This window comes from Silurus aristotelis (assembly GCF_946808225.1).
Source record: "Silurus aristotelis genome assembly, chromosome: 27".
Taxonomy (NCBI): Eukaryota; Metazoa; Chordata; class Actinopteri; order Siluriformes; family Siluridae; genus Silurus; species Silurus aristotelis.
This window is the reverse complement of record NC_139600.1, coordinates 16343862-16368491: the sequence shown is the minus strand read 5'-3', so window position 1 is coordinate 16368491 and position 24630 is coordinate 16343862. Positions and strand designations below refer to the sequence as shown.

At 41.8% G+C, this 24630-nt stretch overlaps 1 protein-coding gene across 3 annotated transcripts in view; it reads left to right on the top strand.

Moving 5' to 3' along the window:
• Positions 1-24630, top strand: part of sgcz (sarcoglycan zeta) — a 152117-nt gene that overhangs the window by 110932 nt on the left and 16555 nt on the right. For all 3 annotated transcript variants that reach the window (XR_014532005.1, XR_014532006.1, XM_083532998.1), the window contains exons 5-6: positions 12179-12301; positions 13153-13225. Coding sequence is in view for 1 of the 3 variants with exons in the window: in XM_083532998.1 (XP_083389124.1) it covers positions 12179-12301; positions 13153-13225 (196 nt within the window). In the remaining 2 variants the exon portion in view is untranslated. The remainder of the gene's footprint in view (positions 1-12178; positions 12302-13152; positions 13226-24630) is intronic.

Sequence of the window (24630 nt, the reverse complement as noted above, 5' to 3'; positions counted from 1 at the left end):
TTGTGCCGTAGAACAGTGTTTTATCATCCTTTCTCATTAGAGTGAGATGAAGCTCGGTGTAGTAACATGCTGTGGCAAACACTCCTACGCTCGTGTGTGTGTGTGTGTGTGTGTATGTGTGTGTGTGATGGGGGTTATGAAGAATTTGCATGCATATGTGCTCGAGAAATGTCAGTGATAGAGGGCACCACGCACGTGTGTGTGTGTGTGTGTGTGTGTATGTGTGTGTTTGTGTGTGTGAATAAACACATCAGTCATTTGCAGGTTATGACAGCGACTTTGATTATACATGTCTCGCAATCCCACACACACACACACACACACACACACACACACACACACACACTCTGATTAATGCAGGTGATGCCGCTTCATCTTTTTCCCTCTTTGCTCTTTATTAACGCCTCTGATCAGGTTCAGATAAATAATTTATCTTTTGCGGATTATAAATCATTTTTTTTTTTTTTTGCTTTTATCTCTTTTTTTTTCGTGTCTCGGATTTTTTCTGTGTCAGGAGTTTTTATTTACATTTATTCTTGCCGGGGAGATTAAACCCCAACAAGTCGCTCTCTCAGAGCGTTTCTATGACGTTGTCCTGACGATACTCCAGCTGTGGGTGTGAGGTGTTGCAGGATGTTGGTGCACAATGTGGAGGAAAAGAACAGCCCAAGGTGAAGTTGAGAGCATTAGAATGGTGTAAGGCCTCACATCTAGCTGTGAATGATCACCTTCTACCATGATCACCTTCTACCATGATCACTTCCAAAACTGAGGAGCTCAAGTTGTTATTGATGTTTGCAGAGTAAAACTGACTGAATGATGCTTCATTTTCATTATGCATTTCATATTACACCTCGTTACATCTACACTTCTACTGATAGATAGATAGATAGATAGATAGATAGATAGATAGATAGATAGATAGATAGATAGATAGATAGATAGATAGATAGATTTATTGATTGTTACACAGTTTGGCTCTGAGTGTTTGACTGCTTCGATTCCTATTTCTAGGTGTGTGTGTGTGTGTGTGTGTGTGTGTGTGTGTGTGTGTGTGTGTGTGTGTGTGTGTGTGTGTGTGTGTGTAATCATCCACAATGCTGCTGGCTTTGCGGATATGAACACTTGCTGTGTAAATGTCAGTGGTTGAGGGAAGCAAGACCCTGAAGATCTTTCCATCCATCTTAAATATCCACTATAGGTGCTCAGGATGCTCTCAACATTCATTCTGGAGAACGTGCTGAGGAAGATAAAAGAGAGCTGGGATTTCCTGCTGGGATTTCCTTGTTATAGAGGTGGAGTTTAGGGAACAGGTAAGGTTCTCCATGGGGGAACAGCAAGGAATGGCTTGTTCTTGACAATCTTTATGATATTCAGCTGGGAGCGATTCCTTTTTGTCCTTCTGAAGTCATATACATTCAGAGACATGTCTTTGGATTTACACCAGTTCTTTAGCCCCTGCACTTCCTCGCTGTATGCTGAGTCATCGTTCTTGCTAATGAGACCCACCACGGTCGTGTCATTGCCAAACTTGATAAGATGATTCAAAGTTCTGGATTGCTGCACTGTCATGAGTCAAGGTTCTCCGAATGAGCCGTTACTATAGAAATGAATTTGAATGAATATCTTTGTTCTTTAAATGATTTTTTTTTATGGTTTAACTCTTCATTTGGTTTTCTGAATTTTACTACAGAAATGAAAAAATCGCACACTCAACAATTTTATTCATCAAACAACCGTTTTGACGGGATTTCAGTTTCAGTGCTCGCTTCTGACGCAGACTGAATCCGTACCCCAGAGTTAATTCTCACTTGTGATTCATTATCGTCCTCGTCGTGATGGAATGGAATAACCTTGGATTGTCTCGGATTGCGTTGGTCTAAAGACACTCGGCGCTGGATGGTTCTGGAGTGGCTCTGATTGGGAATGAGAGTAATCCTTTCTTATCGAATAAGTCGCCCAAGCTCTGTGTTTCCATCAGATCAGGGCTGATTGTGCTCCAGATTTTTCCGAAACGTGCTCAAGTGGGTGTGAAATGCATCACTTAAAAAAAATAAATACAACCCACGACACAGAGTGTTCATCCTGTCTGCTTACAATCAATGCCCTTTTTATACAAGTGCTTAACAGATTAGCGTTTTGTTACTGAGCCCCATTTTGTGTTTTTCTGTAAAGTATAGCAGCTGCCTTTGGGCCACGCTAAAATCAACATCGCTTCGTTCGCCGTGGCCTGAGCTCCCGAGATGCTGCTCATATCCACACGAGCTCACAGAAAGGCTTTGATCTAACATTGACTTTGAAACAAGCCAAAGCAATTTCATTAGACAACTTGCTTTCAGTTCATTCTAGAGGTTACTAAATTAACCGATTTAGTAAAGACTCGGTCTTGGAGATGTTTAAGGATCCACGCTCAGAAAGGTTGCTTAACAAAATACCATACACAATGCGAAAATCCATATCATAAACAGTCCAAAGGACAAACTTCATGAAGTCAAAGCAAGGGCGAAGCACAGGCCACGTGAAATCTCACTCACTGGACTTTTTTAAACGCCAGATTGGTCTGTAGCCTCTCAGGTCATCAGAGGGAACCCCTTTTAATAGTCACCTTGGACTATACCCCTCCAGGCCATCAAAGTACACCCTATTCATGGCTACCTTGGCCTATACCCCTCCAAGTTACCTTGGACTATATCCCTCCAGGCCACCAGAGGGCCCCCCTTTTCATGGCCCTCTTAGACTATACCCCTCCTGGTCACCATGGGCACCCCTTTTCATAGCTGCCTTGTAGCTATGAAAAGTAGCGCCTGACCATTTGGGTACTCAATCCTTATACCTAATTTACATTCAAAGTGAAACTCCAGTATATACGACCAATATATAATGTTTGAGCAGGAATCGTCCAAGGTTCTGTTTGATTTCTATGAACCCGAAGTGCTTCATATATGTTGTTAGAGTTTTGTTTTGAGGGACACGTGTAATCATTGTCCTTGTTTTTTTTCATGCTCATGTTTTCATGTCTTAGCCTTTGCCTAGCATTGTGTTGTCTGTGTCCCTTTGTTGTTGTTGTTCTCCATTAGACATTGTTTTGCTTTTCCATATGCCTTCCAACTTCTTTAGATCCCCTTTGTGACACATGTATTTATTTAGATGCTTTAATGCACAGGCTGAGAAACACTAGGTTTGTACTGTTATAATGGGAATTATCCTGGTTTTATTGGACACTATAATGGTCTAACTTAGTGGACCTCTACCTTGTCTTCTACTGGTGGGATGTTCTGTCTGTAAACATTAAGGACCACTAGAACACATTTGGCAGCTTGTAGATCACATACTGGTGTCTACTGGATACCAGTTTAAACCATTGGAACATTGTCATTAAGCCTTTGGTTTTCAATATGTTTCTACAAACAGCTTCTTTGGTTTGATGATGATTTTACATTTATAGCATTTGGCAGACTCCTGTATCCAGAGCAACTTACTGTCCAACTGAGCAGTTGAGGGTTAAGGGCCTTGCTCAAGGGCCCAGCATTGGCAGCTTGGTGGGGGTGGTATTTTAACTTGTGACCTGCTGATACAGAGTCCAATGACTTAACCACTAAGGTACCACCTCCATGATGACCCAAGCATGCAACATGATGGAAACAATTTGGTGAAGTGTTTAATTATGATGGTTTGTAATGGTTCTGGTATGTTGTGGAAACCAACAGAATTTCGGGGGTGGTTTCTTTTACTTTTTCTTTTGTTGCACAGACAGACTGAGCAACGGGAGCTTTCAAGTGGTGACCATATTTTTACATAAGTTTAATTGCGTTTCTACAAGTCTGTGAAAAGCAAAAAAGAAGAGCAGCAGAGTCCCTGATTATCTTTAAGCGACGACTGAAGACCTACCTCTTCCTGAAATACCTAAATTAGCACTTTCCAAGTTTGTTCAATTCGAGTTATATTTATATTAAGTTTGTAATCTGGCGTACCAGTGTAGATTTATTCATTACTAGAGATTTAAAGCACTTTTGTACGTTGCTCTGGATAAGGGCGTCTGCTAAATGCCGCAAATGTAAATGTAAATGTGAGAGCAACAAACCAGATTTCTGAATTTGTTTACACAAATCAGGCCAGCAGATTGCTAATCTCTCCAAGCCAAGTGTTTAGCCGAGAACCCATGACGTGTGTTGTATGAAAATAGAACATAATCCAACATGATTGCAAAATGAAATGAAGAAAAAAAGAGAGAAGTGTACGAAAAAAAAAAAAAAACCCACAGCTTGTTAACGACTAAAAGCAGCCGTGGGTAAATTCGACTCGTGTGATCATGCATACACCATCCTTTTTTTTTGCATAAATATGAATAACTCCCTCGGGTTGTTTTTGTCTTTCACTAAAGAGAATCCGGCGGGTTTTGATGACATCTTGATCATTTCGGAGCAGAATTTTAAAGAAGGCCTGTTTTTTTTTTTTCTTTAAATAATGAAGTATCTAATTAATGGGTACGGAGACCGAAGGATGATTGAAATTCTTAAAATGCAATAGGAATGAAAATAAAAAAAAAAGAGTCCCATAGAGTCTGTAGTCTATTTTATAAATAATGGAGTTTCGGTTTGGTGCTCCAGCAGAATGGAATTGGAATTATACAAAAAAACATGTGTATGAGATTGAAGTCTACTGTTTCTAAATCAGAATTTAGTTGATTAGTCTATATACATTTCTCATGTCTACCCCTGACCCCTTATCCTATCACTCCCACCACTGCACCCCAGTACACCAGATTCTTGATTCTCCCCATTTGTAGTAAAATTCTGTTACATTTATAGCATTTGGCAGAAGCCCAAATCCAGTGCAACTTAGCTGAAGTATCCAGAGCAGGGGTCACCAACATGGGGCCCGTGGGCACCAGGTTGCCCACAAGGACCACAGGAGTCGCCCGTGGGTCTTTTCTAGTTTACCATCGCGCCACTTACTAGTGAGCTGCATCTATTTTTTTTTTTGTTATTCTTTTGTAAATCTGTCACGGATAGACCAAGAGTCGGAAACAGGAGTATGGTTAAACACCTTGCCTTTATTTAGTCTGAACATATACAAGGCAGAGGCTTGACGAGAAGTACAAACCGGAGAGTGGGTATAAACCGTAATGTGGGTAGACTCCATAATGCGGGTAGTCCAGGGATAATCGCCAATGTGAACAGTTAAAGGCAAACCTATCTTTAGCACTTCCTCTGAAGTGGCGCATGGAAGTCCAGTAGATCTCTCACGGTAATGAGTAGATCCGACAGTGAGTCAGGTGGAATCGGGACCTTATAAAGGGGAAAGGTAATGGGGAACAGGTGTAGGTGATTAGAGCAGGGAGAGGCTGAGTGAGAGTTTGTGCCTTATAGGGAGGCGTGGCTGGTGGTTCCCTGACAAAATCACACTTGCATTGGTGTGAATTTAAAAATGACAATATTAAAATATAGATAATTAGATATAGATGAATATCATTAAAGGTAAATTGAGCAAATTTGTTATTTCAGAAATGTGTGTCAAACTAGTAGCTCTTCACATTAATCAGTATCCAATAAGTAGCTCTCAGTTTCAAAAAGGTTGGTGACCCCTGATTCAGAGTATCTCATTCATACAACTGAACTTTGGGGTTAAGGTCCTTGCCATGGTGTAAGTGGCCAAAGAGTGGCAGCTTGGTGTGGCTGGGATTTGAACTTGTGACCTTTGTATCTTACTATCTCCCAATTGAATTGTTCAGGAAGCAAGGCTTAGATGAACAGCTTGCCCCAGGCAGGTTTCTAGTGTGTAGCAGAGAGTGCTAAGGGCCTTGCTCAGGGGCCCAATAGTGGCAGTTTTAAACTTTAACCTCAAATCTGAACAATCAGTAACCCAGTGGTGGCAGTGGCAATTGCAGTGGTGTTGGACAATGAGTCTTGTCTAAACCACTACACTTCTGATCCCAGTTCTTCTAAAGAAACTGGTCTTTGTTAGATTTTCCATCAATGGCACGGTGACACAAGAAGATGAGCGGGTTTCTATATTCCTAATGTGAAATTTAATAATGGCCAAAGAATTGTTGCTTTTTTGCAATAGAACAGGCAGGCAAACTAGCGTGTGGTATGAGGTATGTGCAGATGCTGCTCAGTTAGGCGTATTTATGTATGTATGTGTGTGCATATATATATATATATATATATAGTCTTTTGCGATTGTTGCTCGTCACACTTTAGGATCTCAGCTGTCAGAATGTCAGGTTGTACCAAAGTCAAAAACTGATCACACAGGAAAAAGACCCATCCCATGTTTAACATCATCAGTCCTTGACATGTTCAGACCCGCATTCTCTTGATAACGGTAACTAGCAGCAACTGTAACGTTCTGTTCATTTTTTCCACAACGCCTCGATAATAAAAAGTCATTCGAACACTCCTTTTCTCTTCATAAGTTCTCTTCTTGCTGTACTGTCCACCGACTTGTTTCGTCATTTTCGCTGAGGTGGTTTAAAGGTTTGGTATTGGGACTTGGTTTGCCGGTCATCGTAGGAGATGTCACCCTGCAGGAAGGAGTCTAAAATCTTCGGCTCTCATTCACCAGAGGCAGGAAATTATTGCAACGGCCATTAATCGGTTGTCGGTGAACAAACCAGCGATCAGAGACTAAAGATTTTGGCCTCGCATTATAGAAATCTTTTAGGATTTAAAAAATTGGTCTCAGACGAATCAAATCGTGGCCAAAATCACAATGTGCATCTGGTTTAACAGGAACTTTCTCACCAAATTGAGCAAACATCATTTATGAAACGTTGAATTTATGAAATGTAAGAAACTTGTGTTGCCCCCACAGATGCCCCTGTTTGGTTCCAGGGTGTTTATTTTAAACCCTGGTTCTACCAAGTATACCACTAATATAAAGCAGAACCTGTCCTTCTTTGCACCTCACCTCACTGTTTCTCTGTCCATAATATTTCAGCACTCTATAAGCTGTATTTATGGGTTTTGTAGCTGTCCACTGGCTGGGGGTTTTGTATTGAACCCTGTGAGGTTGTGATGCTTTATGCTTCTCTTTATGGTGTTCTTTTACAGGGTTGAATATCTTTTCATGGCCTGCGTTACCGGCTTTAGCACTTTGCGTACTCCTTACCTGGAGAGAAAAAAACTACAGGATGTAGATGCAAATTCCACATCCAGGCTTGTAAAAAAAAAAAAAAAGGTTTTGTTTGCTAATGATTCTGTGATGCACAGTGGGTAACTGTCCAATTACTGTCTATCTCGTAAAAATGGAACGTTAAGTATAAAAAGGGCTGTGATTTCTACGAGCTACAGCCAGTTTGGATGCCAATACCATCAACCTTCACAGCCATTTTGTTCAATTACCTACAAACTGACCTGTACTATTAAATTATGCCGAAGCAAACAAACCCACTCAGCTTGTTTAATTAGCATAACCATTTCCATGAGGTAATTAAATAAGCATATGGTTCCATACGTGGGTTTTTTGGCAACTGCATCTTTGTTTGTGATTGGAGGCCGTCTTCCCCCGGAGCGGCGTCACCTCCTGTATAGAAATCTTTCTCAGCATGGAAGTGTGGATGCAATCAAGTGTGGATTAAGTGAGTGAAAGCCGAGCGCTGTCCTACAGGCACTCCCCTACCTCGTCCTATCAGCATGATCAAAATTAGTCTCACTTTATCTTCGGATTTTCCTCTATAATCCCTCCTTGGCCTTCGTAATTGGGGTCGATTTAGTTTGTGCTACCGATTTGGGCTTCATGGCTTCACACAACATTACAAATTTTTTTTTAATTATTCATGATTAAGATGGAGGCCAATTGTTTGAGGTAAGTTGGGTTTCTTAAAAGAACCATCAATTGATTTGGTAATTTTCGTCCATTTAGCAGCTCCGTTCTGAAGATTTCAGAACCCTGGACAACAGACACTGGAGACTTCTACTGAATAAATGTCTCTTGAACCTTATTGTGTGATGAAACTGAAACGCATTTTTTTGTGGATTGTGAGTCTGAAAGACTGCATTAAGACTGCATGAAGACTGCATGGAGGACATCTTGTTTTGGTGTTGAATATATAATAAGCTCAGATGATTATCTCATTTATGAGTTGCTAAGGAGCTCCTGGTTCCACAACTCCAAATGACTGTAGAAAAATGTAGAAAGGACATTGTGGAAGAGCGAGTGGGAGGGAGGAAAAAGGACAGCCACAACAGGTCGGTTCACCGGCGTCACCGCCGTTCTTTATTCACTATTATGTTTGTTTTATCACACTGGTGTTTGGTCGCTCAGTGCTCGCACGGCACTACTGGCACACACACACACACACACACACACACACACACCTCCGCTCCCTCGGCTTTTATGCGCCTCCTGATCACTGAAACGAAAGCACAGACATCAGGTTTTATTAGTTGCAGGTGAGGCAAATCCCCGCTTACCTGCGTCCTGCCCCGCCCCCCATTCACAAACCGACGCTCGGCCACGCCCCCGCTGCCACAGACATTACTCATAATCACATAGGCGAGTGCTCATGATATTTCTCACACTCTGGTGTTTGTAATGTTTTAATGATTTATAATTACAATCTTGTGTCACCCAGATGAGGATGGGTTCCCCTTTTGAGTCTGGTTCCTCCCAAGCTTTCTTCTTCATACCATCTAAGGGAGTTTTCATTGCTACAGTATTCTTAGGTTTGTTTACTGGAAAATGGAAGTGAATTTTCTTCTATAATCCTTACATTCTGTAAAGCTGCTTTGAGACAATGTCCATTGTAAAAATCTCCATAGAAATAAAACACAATTGAATCTCTCCTGTCAATCATAGAGACACCAGTCAATCATCCATGTCTATGCTCTTCCATGTAAAGCAAAGTGGATAAAACTAGCAGGTTGTAAATATGCGGTTGACTTCACATGTCTCACAGGAAGCATGTGTTCGCTGTCATGACTACTACCTTGCATAGACCTTTACAAATGTTTTGAAAAGGTTGTAGAACTTTGTGAAAAATAGCCCAGATTTTATCAAGATTAGGTCCCTGGTGCAGATGAGGACTCGCTAATAAAAGGTGACACAACACTTCAGACATGAAATCTTTTCGACTTAAAAATAGCAAGCAAGCCTCGTTCAAGAATCGTTCCAGCTGGAAGAGGGTACCCATTTTCAAGTCTCATTTGCGGCCCTGATTTTGAGCTCCAAAGAAGAACAGAGATCAAGCCCAATTAGCATAATTTGTATGGCGGTTATGCTAACTGATGGTTTGACGTTAATGTTCACAATGTTTTGCCAGCTGGTTAGCGTTAGAAAGGACAAAAAGCCAGTGTAATGTTGAGGCGATGCTTCACCTTATGAAGAGTGACAGATCACTTTGGATCTTTAAGTGGTGACCACGAAATTGCTGCTGACGTGTAATTTGAGACGGAGAGACCAAAAAAAAGTGGAATAAACCACAACGGTGGGGAGGGGTAGGGGTCAGGTACAGAGGAAAAGACACCCACTCACAGACAAAATAAATATTTCTGGATATTCCTTTCTTCTTCCTCAAGGTCAGTTTCAGGTGTTAAGGATATGATAGATAGCATTGAATGAATAATATAGTGTGTGTGTGTGTGTGTGTGTGTGTGTGTGTGTGTGTGTGTGTGTGTGTGTGTGTGTGTGTGTGTGTGTGTGTGTGTGTGTCACAGAGGCCCTGCTCATGCTGTTTTTTCACCAAGGCACTCTCCGAGTCTAAAGTGAAGCACCGCTGTTCTCAAATCTCTGTCTATCCACCCGCAGCATGAAACAAATATGAGGTCAATTTACACTTCCCTTTCCTCTCTCACTGTAATACCTCGCTCTTCTTCTTTTCAACTTTCTCTTCTCCAGTCTCACTCTTTTTTAGCTGAGGATCACCCATAGTTTAGGTCTAAGATAGCTTTATTAGCAGACCAATCCACCAGAATCTCTGGATTTCTTCAAGATGCCTCACTTTGTTTTAATTTCAGAACTGGACAGCTCCACTAGAACGATCAGAGTCTTAGGACTTCTTCAAGATGCCACACTTGGCTGCAAGGCTTGTTCCTTAATATCTAGCATAGGTTCAGAGAAGAAGGAGGTAAAGGGGCTTTTTATTAGTAATATTTTTACACTGTAGCACAGTTTTTATTTGCATTTCAAAGGAAGCTAGAGTCAGATTAAAAGGTTAGCCATGATCCAGTGCCCCTGGAGCACAGAAAGTTTAGGGCCTTGCTCAAGGGTCCTAAAGAGTGGCAGTTTGAACCCCTGGGCTTCTGATCAGTAACTCAGACATTTAACCACGGAGTTATTCTGGCAGTATTTGTTGGAGTGTATGGTTACCAAATGTTCTTTCACTGGGGCAAAACATTTGCCAAAAGTCCTCTTGTTTCTGGAGACATGTTATGTTCATGGAATTATGGTGCCTCTGGCTGAAGTCAACAGTCCCCCTGCCTTATGTGACCTGATTTAATTCAACTTCGTCAAAGTTTCTGATTTGTCAAGTGACTGTGTGCTTTGATGACTAGTAGAAAAGCCATGCTAATGAGAAAGCACCGACTCTGATTACAAAGTCGGCCATGCTCTCCATGCTCTCCATGCTTTCCACACACTCCACACACTCCACACTCTCACCAAAAGCCCCGGCAATGACTCGGACTTCGGAGTCAAGTGCGTGCAAAGGGGTTACTTACCGTGTTTCTCTAACCTCAGGCCTTGAAGTCTGACTCCGCCGTGTCCGAATCAAACTCGAGTGCCCTTGTGCGGTACAGGGCCGCAAAAAGTGGTCCGGCGTTCTTCGAGTGGCTCGGCGCTGAGCGTTTTTCAGCACCCTGATTGAGCCGGCGAGCGGAAAAGCATAGCGGCTTCATTTATCCTGCTGATCCTAGCGGAAAAAACTCCATTTCCCACGAGTCTCTGCTGCAGGAGATTAGAGAAGCGATGGTCCACTGCGTCCTCTATCACATCCTCTGGACAAACACACACACTGTCCAATCCTCCGGTGTTGTGTCTTAAATTGGAGCTAGCGTAGCGGCAAATAGCATACAATCCCAGCCTAGGCAGACATTTCTCAAGATGCCCACCACACACACACACACACACACACACACACACACACACACACACACACACACACACATTGAGGACAGAGTGGATATTTGTGATAATCCCTCAGGGGGTTTTGTAGAGCAGATGTTATTTCTGATGTTGCACCTCTCAGTGGGACTTCACTACCAACAACCATCAGCTTTTCATCAGATATAAAGAAACAATTTTGTCCTCTTACACAGAGAAAAAAACAATCGGAAAAAGAATAACACACTCTGACAACAGCCATTTTTAGTGAAAGAAAAAGATACTTTTTATCCGTTAATGGTTGCTTTTAATGCTAAGTTTAGCTACCAGAAGGAAGAAGATCTAGATTTTTTTTTTTTACAAAATACTTAAAAATAAACTCTTCATACACATTTTCCCTGAATGCTTTTTGGGACAATTTAAAGCTTGAAGCAGCAGCTTGCTGAATTTCTGGTTTATAAAACCAGCCTGGTTTTTTTACTGCATCAAGAAACTGGCATTGCCATCGACCAACCACAACATCTGCACTGTTTCAAAACGGATTCTAAACACTTTGGTCTGACTGATGGATAGATGGATGGACAGAAGGACAGACATATGGATGGACAGAAGGACAGACATATGGATGGACAGAAGGACAGACATATGGATGGACAGACATATGGATAGACAGATGGACAGACATATGGATAGATGGCTGGAGATGAAGATAGCAATACAGACATATGGTATATGGATGGACAGACATTTGGGTGTATGAATGTGTGGATTGATGGATGGACAGACAGACTTACAGATTGATGGATAGAGAGACGGCAGACCGACAGGCAAACATTGATTAATGAATGGACAGACATATGGATGGGTAGGCAGAGAGATATAGAGATAGACAGATAGATGGATAGACAGATTGATAGCCGCATTGTTTTGCTGATTGTGTTGGTGTGTGATGGTTATGCAGAGAACCAATCAGACTGCAGGACTGAACTCTCTGAAGCGTGTGGCCAGAAAAGTGCGCAAAAATGATGAGATGCTCTGCAGATCAGTGGATCATCTAAACCTGTGTGTGTGTGTGTGTGTGTGTGTGTGTGTGTGTGTGTGTGTGTGTGTGTGTGTGTGTGTGTGTGTGTTACAGGATCAGAGACAGTGGAGGCTCAGTGCCAGAGGTTTGAGGTCCGGAGCTCAGATGGAGACAGAGTGCTGTTCTCCGCAGATGAGAATGAGATCAGCATCGGCACTGAGAAGCTGAGAGTGACAGGTAACACACACACACACACACACACACACACACACACACACACACACACACACACACACACACTCAAACACACACACACACACACACACACACACAAGTATTAAGAAAATTACATTTCCATCTTCTCGCATCTCTGAATCAGATTAAACACACTTTCTCAGTGTCTCTCTCTCTCTCTTTTACACACATCTCTCTCTCTCTCTCTCTCTCTCTCTCTCTGTGTGTGTGTGTGTGAGAGAGATGTGTAAAAGAGACAGTGAAAGATAGAGAGAGAGAGAGAGAGAGAGAGAGAGAGAGAGAGAGAGAGATAAGGTTTTAAAACAAGAGAGTACAGAAGAAAGTAGAAAAGACTGAAAGAAAGAATTTTAGAACAAAAAGAGCCTTTTGTTGAGAACTGTAATGTGATGAAATCAGCACCCATCTATCCTTCTGTCTGTCTGTTATCTGTCTGTCTGTCTGTCTGTCTGTCTGTCTGTCTGTATGTCTGTCTGTCTGTCTGTCTGTCTGTCTGTCTGTCTGTCTGTCTGTCTGTCTGTCTGTCTGTCTGTCTGTCTGTCTGTCTGTCTGTCTATCTATCTATCTATCTATCTATCTATCTATCTATCTATCTATCTATCTATCTATCTATCTATCTATCTATCTATCTATCTATCTATCTATCTATCTATCTATCTATCTATCTATCTATCTATCTATCTGCCTAAATGTCACACACCTTCTCTTCACTGTTCTCATTCTTTTCATTTATGCTTTCTTAATGGGTCTCTCTCTCTCTCTCTCTCTCTCTCTCTCTCTCTCTCTCTCTCTCTCTCTCTCTCTCTCTCTCTCTCTCTCTCTCTCTCTCTCTGTAGGTAACGAGGGAGTTGTTTTTGCTCATTCGGTTGAGACGCCGCACATTCGAGCCGAACCTTTCCAAGATCTAAAGTGAGTCTCAGAGTGAGAGACAATGTGTGAATTTAAGTGTGTGTGTGTGTGTGTGTGTGTGTGTGTGTGTGTGTGTGTGTGTGTGTGTGTGTGTCGGTTCCTGTCTGGATTCTTCATCTTGCTTTGTTTTTTTGGTTTTCTGTTCTTTAATTGTGTTTAGCATCGTTGCATTGCGCTCGTCCCCTCAGGCTCCAGCTGATTAGTTTCATTCACTTCTCCACACCGAATTGCTCTTTCATTAAAGTGCAGGATGTGACGTGAGGTGAAGTGACGTGACGTGATGAGACGTGACAAGATGAGACGTGAACTCGCTTTATCTCTCGCACCGTTTAATTGAAGAGGAGTTCTTTAGCGAGCCGCAGAACATCCTGCTCATGAGCTTCTCGCTAATTATGCTAGTTATGAGCTGTTTTTCTTTCACTCTATTTGGCTTTAACTTTTTTGAAAGCTGGTGGTTGGGGTAGAGAGGAATAATATCTCTCTCTCTCTCTCTCTCTCTCTCTCTCTTTCTCTCTTTTTTCTCACAGAATTATGCAGTTAAAGTCAATGATACACATAATGAACTAATCGAGTCCATTAGCAGCTAATGATATACGGCTGGTTTAATACGGAGTTCAGCAAAAAAAAAAAAAAAATATATATATATATAAGCTACCAAGATTTAGCAGTTTTTTTTTATTTTTTCATTTATTTATGTTCTTGTTCTTGTTGTTGTTGTTGTTGTTGTTGTTGTTGTAGTAACATCCACATTTTTATATTCATTTATTTTTTACCTTTGTGATTGTTTCTGAAAATTACAAGTGTTCCATGTTGAGTCCAGTGCAAAAGTGGATGGATGGATGGATGGATGGATGGATGGATGGATGGATGGATGGATGGATGGATGGATGGATGGATGGATGGATGGAATACATATATATACAAACCCATACTGTTGTTGAAAAAAAATTTTCAAAAAGAGAGAATAAAAGAATAAAGTGAGTGTTAGTAAAAGAATAGCAGGATGAAGAACAGATGTGATAAATAAAGGATCCACAAACAAGTGACTCTTTTAAAACCTAAGACTGAACCCTGATCTAAGAGCTTCATATTCCACATGTGCTCTCGCAACGTTTTGTTATTCATACTGCACTCATTCACGTTTATGTGAGACAAGCTCCGAGCGTGTTGAGTTTTATCCCAGCGGATTAAAATTTATGGCTTGAACTCATTGTTTAAACATGGACTTTTGTTGAATCTTTAGAATTCCTCCCTCTCTCTTTCCTTCTCGTCATGGCCTCCTCTTAGATGTTTGAGGAAAAGTCATGGGCATCTCATGAACCCAGCGCTATCCCTCGATTTCTGGACGGACGCCGGAACTCACATGTAATTTAATTCCTCATCTCGTGTCTTGGCGGTGATTTGACGTTAAGCGGAGCTGAAGTCCGAGCTCTTTCAGGAGGGTTTAGTTTTACACGGCTACGCTGATGTTCATAAATATGTGCGCCGATCTCAGAGCCCAGATGTCCATCAGTTTAATAAATAGTGTGTGCCAGGAAGTCACATCTTTTGTAGGAAGAGGCGTGGCCAAAAGCCAGAGTTCTCCCAGAAGTTTACTAAAGTGAATTATAATGAACAGCGAACAGATCCCGTAAACAGATCCCATGAACAGATTCCGTAAACAGATCCCATGAACAGATCCTATGAACAGATTCCATGAACAGATTCCGTAAACAGATCCCATGAACAGATCCCATGAACAGATCCCATGAACAGATTCCATGAACAGAACCCATGAATAGATCCCATGAACAGATCCTATGAACAGATTCCATGAACAGATCCCATATTCTGAACCATGGACTGATTTCATTGTGTATGTAAATCAACATTTATTCAACAAAAACTTATATTCATAGTTTAATCTTCTCCTGTAACGCTCAGTAGAGATCACTGGAGCCTAGCACAGTTAGCTAGCACAGTTAGCAAGCACAGTTAGCTAGCACAGTTAGCTAGCACAGTTAGCTAGCACAGTTAGCTAGCACAGTTAGCTAGCACAGTTAGCAAGGTGGAAACCTGGTTTCTTTTCCTAATCTGTGTATAATATAGAAGTATAGTAGGTGTGTTTGTGTGAGACAGATAGTCATGTCTATACGTCTGTCTATCACTATGTCTGAGTGGGACAAAGCGGAGACTTTTGGAATCAGGACGCATTACTGTGTCTTCGAATTTTTCGAAATGGGCGTGTCTGAGTAAAAAATATGTAGGAGTGTCTCTGGGCTACAGGCGAATGGGCTTGTCTTTAAGCAGAATATAAAGGCGTGTTTTTGAAGGGGACAGATGTGCGTGTCTGCAGATACAGATGCGAAGTGTGATCTCGACAGGTACTCTCCAAAATATAGAGGAACTTCTTCCCAGAAGAGTGGAGTTTGTTCTAACAGCAAATAGGGACTAAATGTGGAATGTGTAAAAAGACCAATCTCAGGTGTTCACACAGTCTTTTGAGTTTGTTGTAACTGGCAGTAAATTGACTGTAATAATGCTGAGGTTGCATTATAGCATGTTGTATAGTTTTTTTTTTTACTTTACAGCATAGATATTGTTAGGTAAAAACACTTTCCCCTCAGCTTTACTCCAGAGAAAGGAATGACCTTTTGGAATAATATTCCTCTTCAAGGCTCTCTCTGCGATTCCTGGCTTGTCACAGAGTCACGTTTTAATTTATCGCCTTTTTTCTTTTCCCTTCGGTGGGTCAATATCCGTAATTGCCGGAGCTCTCGCTTTTATTTTTCCTGATTATGGCTTTCTCGACACGTCTCTGCCGGCTAATCAACGCTGAATAAGAAATGGAGCGAACGACGAAAGTGGTCTCATTGCTCTGATATGTATTCCGAGAGCAGTTTATTGAGTAAAGATGCACGCTATAGCAACAGATGGAAAGAAAAACAAGTCACTTTTTTTCAGATTGTATTATCTGATAGTGATGAACAGAAATATTGACCTAATAAAGTAACCAGCTGCAGATGATTTTGCCTTCATTCTGGGAAGTTCAGGTTTCGTAATGTCGAGGTACCGAGGTATGTTGCATGGATGGATTGGTTGTTTGGATAGCAAGATGATATTACAGCACTCAAAGTTTCCAACTATTGCTCTTTCCACGAGAGCAAGGAATCTATCGACGTTTAGATCACAGCCCCTCCGTTTAACTGTTCGGCTTCATCACGCAATCCGTCTCCCGGCAGCAGAGCACGGAGCAGATGGATGATCACCGGACCGTAGTCCCGTCATCCATCAGTCAAAACCAATCAAGTTCCACTCGGCTCGGCTCCACTGAGACGCCAGACGTTTTTCTCTTGAAAGCGAGGCGGGGTCGTTGCCGGTTCCGCTCCGGTTCCGCTCGGCCACGTTCGCATCACACCGATTCGAGAGCTCATCATTCAAATTCCAACTAATTAGCTCGTCGTAATTGGATTCACTTCACAAGTCAAACTGAATCAAGAGGATCTGACCCCCTCCTGACTCGGGTCACATCGGATCTCCAGACGTTTGCGATGAAGAGCGGACAACTTGTCTTCGCCGGGGATCGAGGCGAGGCTGTATTGGACAGGGGAATTATGAGTTGTCTTGCCCTGCACAGTCCATCATCTCATTTGTGTGAAGAAGTTTGGACGACTCAGGGTTTCTGCTCCCGTTCAAAATCCTGACGATCATGAACCCATGACTAGGATTAGCAAACAGCACAAGGTGCAACAGCAACAAATCCTTCATACTCATCTTGCCAGATATGGCAGTCAGAGAGGGAGGAGTGTTAGACTGAGCCTGGTCCTGTTGGCATTGATTTTTCATCGTCTTTGGTGTATAATGAATTATAACGAAGGCATGAGGCAACTTCATCCCTCCACACTGAGAGACGACTAAGCAACTAAGCTGGAATCTACATCTATTAAGTGCTTTATTTAGGTTTCATTAGAAGATGACACAATGCCTCGGAGTCATTCTGAAGAAAATAGAGCTCAATAAACAAACTTGAATAATGATAATAAATTGTATCTGCACCTCCAAAGATCTGAAGCTCACTCATGGTACGTGCTGGTGTGATTTATATACAAATGCACACTGTATAGGCAAAAGCTTGAGGACACCAGACCATAAGATTGCTACATGCTTCTTTGTGAACATCCCGTTCCACATTGTCTGTTATAATCAGCTCAACTCTTCTGGGAAGATGTTCCAGTCAATTATGTGGAGATTCTCTTAGACACAAGGGTGGTAGTAAAGTCAGGTACTGATGTACATGAGGTGAGGAGATCCTGGGGTGCAGTCAGTGTTCACATTCATCCCAATGTTCTTCAATAGTTGGAGCTCTAGAGCAGGAGATCTTCTACAACTTCCAACCCAGGTAAAGGACCTGACTTTTCCTGCCCTATGTGGTTCTTCTTTAAACTGTTACCACAAATCTGGAGGCACACAATTGTATCGAACGTCTTTGGATGTGGTAGAATGAAATTCTACATTCACTTGAACTTAGAAACTCAAACCTGTTCCAGCATGACAATGTGCACAAAGCAAACTTCATGAAGATCTGCTTTACATGGTTTGGAGAGGAAGATCCCCAGCTATAGAGATCTGAGCTCAAAAGCTCTATAGATGAATGTGAATGCTGGATGCATCCCAGGAACCTCCTCACCTCATCTACATCAGTACCTGATTTTATTAACACCCTTGTGGCTGAATGAATTTTACACAGATCTCCACATAATCGAGTGGAACATCTTCCCAGAGTGGAGGGTATTATAAGAGCAAATTAGGATCAAATGTGGAATGCGATGCTCAAAAAGCTCATGTGAAACTTATGGCCAGGTGTCCGCAAACTTTTGGCAATATAGTGTACGTAGTGTGACGAACAAACACATAGAAGACATTATTCCACTGGTGTTACAGTCGATATTAGTGTTTATAATGCGTTATAAGCACTGTTTATTGGTCATTATGTCACTAGTGAAGAAATCCTGTACCATAAGTGTATTCTGCAGTCTGCTTATGAGTCGACATGCTCAGAATTTAGAGTGCTTTAAACAGTTATAACAGTGCCTATGATCCTTTATGAACACTTTATAAAAGTACTTTGAACTTGTGCATTACAGTCAAATTACATCTTTGCATATCCTAGAGATGTTAGAAAGCCGGGGTCAGAGCGCAGGGTCACAGCCCCCCTGGAGCACAGAGCGTTAAGGGCCTTGCTCAAGGGCCCAAGAGTGGCAGCATGGCAATAGGGACTTGAACCCTTGACCTTTTCATCAATCAAACCACTTAATGATGTGATTCAAATATAGTTTAATAAAACAATGGCCTTCGAATTGAAAGTGATACCGCACATTTTTATTAAACAGGATCCTTTATTTTGTTTCTCTCCAGCACTTTGACGCTCTTGAGGCTGATGCCAAAATACGGAAAGGAAGCGATTTTCTTTAGATATTTGAGTTTGAAGCTTGCGATTTAAACGATTTCCTGAAAAAAAAGAAAAGATTTCCTATCGATCCTTAAATCAGCTTGATAGATTACGGTAAAGTAGAGAAAATGTCCTTTCTAGCTAACAGCGACTGTGACAGCGGCCATATTGGAGTCTGTTGGAGCTGGAATGGGTTTTGCACACACACACACCCACACCCACACACACACACACACACACACACAGGAGTGCAGTACAAAGGACTTCATATTGACAGCGTTGTGATGGCTTTACTCTCCCTCCAGAGATTAATTACAGGTGGACCGAGCAGGATGAAGAGAGAAATTGAGAGATTTGAAAAGGGATTTGCCGGCTTTATTGCACACCGGAATTTGCACAGACATTGGAAATGGATTGTTCTGCCTTTTCCATTTGGGAATGTATCACTACCGGTCATGTCGTATTTCCCCATCTCGACTTTGACAAAGAGAAATCTCCGTTATCCACATCAGTGATCGGTAAATATCATATGCAATTGGACTGTAAACATCTTGATAGGAGTTTGTGGATTTGCGGATTGTCGCGCCCGAGGGACCGAGAAGCCGTGTTCGATTCTCATTTTCAAAATGCCACGTGTACTTCATTCCCAAAGAGGCTGATGATACCATCTCTGCCCTCCAACCAAAGTCAGGTGGTCTGAATTTGTCACTATCACACCATCTCGTCTATTAGACGACAACCGGAAACATATTTACAGAAAAACCTGACGAGGCCACGCTTATATTAACCTGTCTGCAAAAAAGTATAGAGGAACCAGAGTGTGTGAAGGTCTGAATAAGAATCCAGATCCAAATTTCTATTGTGCTTGAGTTCTGATGTGCCTCTGGTTCTCCATTCAGAACTTTCTAATTCCAGTTTACACACAAGAAGAACTCTCACCATGGTTTCTTCTTATCGTTTCATATATACAATATGATCATATCAGGTTACTCTATAAGGAAAAAGGTTTATGGACTTCCCATTCCACATGTAGTCTCCATTCGCTCTTCTATTAAGCTCCACTCTTCCGGGAAGATGTTCCACTAGATTTTGTGGAGATTAATTCACAAGGGTCGTAGTAAATTCAGATTCTGATGTAGGTAAGATGAGGAGGTTCCTGGGATGCCCTCAGCATTCACATCCATCCCAAAGGTGCTCAATATGGTTCTATAGCAGGAGATCTTCCATTCCAAACAATGGAATGCATATCTTCATGAAGCTGGGTTTGTGCACAGGGGCATTGTCATGCTCTAAAAGGGTTGGATCTCCTGGTTTAAGTGAAGTAACATTTCATGCTCCTGAACAATTGTTTGTTTCCAAGTTTGTGGTAACATTTTGGGAAGGAACCACATCTGGCTAAAAAAGTCTGGTGTCCCAATACTTTGAGATGTATAGTATCTAGAAGATAATTATGGTTTGAAAGGGAGTAGCAGGAAGTACAGTATGTATGTAGCTATAGTTCACAGTGTATAAGATACAAGTGAAAGTATAAGAGGGATGAGAAACTTTGTAAGAAACAATCAACATCAGGATTCTCCATCACACCACCCAGTTGTTTCGTTTTATCCCTTACATACTTCTTACTCAGAAACAAAACAAAAAAACCTCTCTGTAATCTTTGATTTGTGGCCGTTCGGTTCGGAGGTTTATATGATTTAAAGACGTTTCTTCAGAGGCGTGGAGACGGACTTGTCGAACCCCTTTGATAGCAGTTCCGCTGCACTGTTTTATTGCTCGCGTCCTTCAGTCGCAGCCTCCTGATACACAGGCAGACACTCGGTGAATACTGATCCTCTCTCTTATTCCTGGCTTTGTCTCACACTCCAGCTCGTCTAGCATTCCTTAATCTTCATCTTCCTCCCCACCACCACCTCCTCCTCTTCCATGTCTCTCCGAACGTCCTGTTCCTACAAGCTCCACGTCCTTCTCTCGTCTCCTGCTCTTTCGCTCCTGATCACATCTGTAGCCGTGAAATTGCTGTATATCACGTCTCAGGGTCTGTCTGCCAGTCACTGATACTTCACTGCCTCTCTCTCTTTCTCTCCACCTCGTTCTTTCCCACTCTCACTCTTCCCTCTTTGCCTAGTCGGCCTTCTGTCCAAAGGCTTCGATGCAAATGTGGGTTTGCTGGAAGATGAATATACTGGAAGATGTGGATATGCTGGGAATTTGAGAGGACGCGATAAGGAATGACGAAACACACGATTTGTTTTAAAGTAATCTTGTTCTCCATTTATGTTTATATTTAAAACGCTTTCAACAATGGACATTGTCTCAGCAGCTTTACAGAGAAAACGGTTATAAAAGACTAAATACATTCCATATAAGTGTAAGTTTGTCCCTAATAAACAAACAAGTGGCACCTGTGGTGAAGGAAAAACTCAGAGACGGGATCAAAAAGTTCACAGACTCGCTCGGTTTACAAGAAAGCACTTTATTTATTTACGTTTCCACACTTTTACCTTTAGAATAGTCCCCTTGCACGCCAATACAGCGCCCCAGTGTTCTTCTGGAACGGGTAGTCTTCTTTCCAGAGGGCAAAGTCTGCAGGAGCTAAATCTGGTGAGAACGGTGGGTGCGGAAGTGAGATCATGTTTTTTCACGTGAGAAACTCACGTTTGAGGAGCTTGGTGACGGGGTGCACATGTGGCCAGAATAGCAGACATGGTAATGCAAGGGGTCAAAATAGCACCAGCTGCACAGCTCATAAAGTACACAGGACGATGTCTTTTGGCCAACTGACTTATTAAGGTTGGTGCTCCTTATGACTGTGCGTGCAGCCTTGTGCTGCCATCTGTTGGCTTGTTACAAAACTAGCCTTGAAACTTTTTGATACCACCCCGTATGAGGAAGAAACTTTGAGAAGAACCAGACTCAAAGGGTCTTGTTTAAAAATAAAACCCTGTACATGTATTGTGGATATATTATATTATATATCCATTTATTACAGTTGCATTGTTGTTAAGGTGTGCAGTGATGATGATTAAATGCAACCTGTGGTCCTGAGCCATTGAAGCAGACTGTTGACATTAACTACTGTCTAAATCCATCCTCTTGAGTTGCTCAGCAACTTCATGGATCATTAGACTGTTAGATTTCAAGCTGCACATCTCCAGTAAAACAAAACGAACATCAATATTTGATTAAACACAGTTTAAGCAGTAAAAATTGCACTAATTTGGAAGTATTTTATTGTTTCTACAAAAATAATAGACAAGCAGTTTGTAAACTTGCTATACTTTTCGGCAGGGGACTAGTCTCCACACTCATAGTCTTCCAATTCATTCGTCTTTCTTTCTTCCAATTCCATCTCACCACCACTTCTTTTTCATATTACATTAGGAGCCATACATATCCCTTTTTTCTGGAAAAAGCTGTTTTTTTTTTTTGCAAATGTCACATCCTGCCATTTGGCCATCTCTGGTGGCACGCCGTAGCTCATCTCTCAGCGATACAGTGCCATCCGTCATCTTGAAAGGCCGAAGCTTAGTCTAAAAAGTGTCAGGGGAATAAGAAAGCAAAGGTTAGCGCCAGGAATCCCAGTGGTTAATGTTAGCATTGGACCGAGCCAGAAGTCAATATCCAGAACTGTAGGGACAAAGGGAAAGGGCGCACGGAGACTTAGTGATAAATCACAACGCGCACACAAACATCAACCGAGCCGGGCACCTGGAGACGTTGACAAATCGATGACGCCCAACATGCTGCTCAGATCCCCAAGGAGAAATCTTTCTTTCTGCGAGCCTTCTGTCATCACAAAACTTTTTTGGGTGAAGCGATTTTTGCAGCATCAAACCCTGCTCTTTTTTCTCGCTTTTCTTTTTATATAAAATGTACTCCAACTAGCTAATTCTTCAAGACAACCCTAACCTGGTCTTCTACATAGAACTCTCTTTAAAGAAAACCTCCCAAAGAAGAGCTCTTACCTGCACTCTTTATATTTCTTCTTCACAGGCCAATACGAAGACATATAAGATCCTGAAGGAACCCTAACGCATAAGTCTCATTGCTCAAAAGCACCCTGTTCTAATGTTCTATATAGAAAACTTTCTCCACAAAAACCTTCCAGAGATACAGAGGTTATTTACTGGAATATTCACTGATAGGGAAGCACTAGGTACTAGATTTTTTACATCGTACCATTAATATTCCTCAGGAGAACATCTGGAATGCCTTTAAAGTGTTTTATTTGTCTTTAGCCTGCGGGTGGAACGGTGAAGAAAAGATGCTTTAATAAAGATGCAGGAACCAAAGAAACATTAGGGCTTCTATGGGGGGGACTTTCTAAAATAAATATCAAGGAGCACAAACTGCATACTCCTGTACTTCATTTATACACTTATCCCAGCATTTAACTAAAGATTTTGCATCAAAAGATCTCTCGTTACGCCTAAACTATCCTAGGACATCCTGCTTCACTTCATCATCAGGGAACCACTACGACTGGGCTCCTCAATGATGGATCTTTGTACAGCCATCTTTGTTTACACCATTCAAATGTCTTACTGTGGCTGAGCATGCCTGAAGTCTTCAGTAGATATCCACAAAGTTTGCAAAAACTTTGCAAACCTTCTTTTACAAAAAACTTCAGCACCACACACTGTTCCATGCATGAACTAACACTGTTGTCTGCCCTCTTGATTAACAGTTTCTGGACCCACCCATTGTTGATAGAACACACTCGATACTTGTAGTACCACCACGCTAGCATCAAGTCTTATACCTGTAACATTAAAAGTCCAGGTTTGACTTGAACACCCCTTGTATTATTTTAGGCCAGAATGATCAGTCAAGGAGCCCAAGATCTCGAAAATAAACAGAATATCTTTGGTAGAATTTGGCTATGATATTACCCCTTACTGACTCCCCATTTCCAACCCCCAGAAGACTTGCTGGGTGCTGGGTATAGACTAAGGAAGTAATTTCTTTTTAAATAAGAAAAAATCTGGCTATATTTACATTTGACAGTTTGCATGACTATTCTTTGCGAGGGCTGTTTGAATGGAAGCCAAAACAGTCTACTGGAAAAAAAGCCATTCTTTCCAACATGCTGTGGTTCCTCGCAGTGTGTTAGCCTGCAACATGCTGTGAGTATTTTTGCCAGCGGACTGCTGTACCTCTAAAATCACCTGTAATGCCTTATCATCTGTGAGCTGGGAAAAATTTGCTTCACAATGCGCTGACACACAGGTTTTTTCCGTCTCGAAATTGTTACAGCCGGGGAGGAAGCACACCTCCTTCTCGCACACCGTGCTCTGTTTGGACATGATTAATGTGTAAGGTTTGCTTCTTTCTTTTCACATCGCATCTACAAGGCTAAATAAATGTGTCTAAATAAAGGGAACTGCTGGTTTTAGAACTGTGCATCATGTCTGCATGCACGAATAATCATCGGGGAGTTATCTTGAAGAGAATTGTGGATACACTTGGATTTAAGAAAGTTCTATGTTTAAAGGAAATGTACCTTACATTTATAGCATTTGGCAGATACCCTTATTTAGAATGGTTTATAATTATTTTAGTTTATATAACTGAGGGTTAGGGGCCTTGCCCAAGTGCTCGGCAGTGGCAGATAAGACATCCTGCGATTTGAACTCACAACCTTCTGATCAGAAGTCCAACACCTTAATCACTGAGCTACCCCTTCCCCACAGCCCTTCCTGCACGGTAAAGTCTCTTGACCACTAGGTGGCTTGAAGATGAGCAATGGGTAGTAAAGGTGTAAAGAGGTTATTTACTTGTCACATGTACCTTAATGCACAGTGAAATTGGTCTGGGGTCAGAATGTGCAGGGTCAGCCATGATGTAGCACGCCTAAAGGGTTAAGGGCCTTGTTTAGGGGCCCAAGAGTGACAACTTGCTGGTGCTTAGAAATGAACCCCTGACCCTCCGATCTGTAATTTAGATTCTTAACAACTGAGCTTCCACCTCCTAGGCT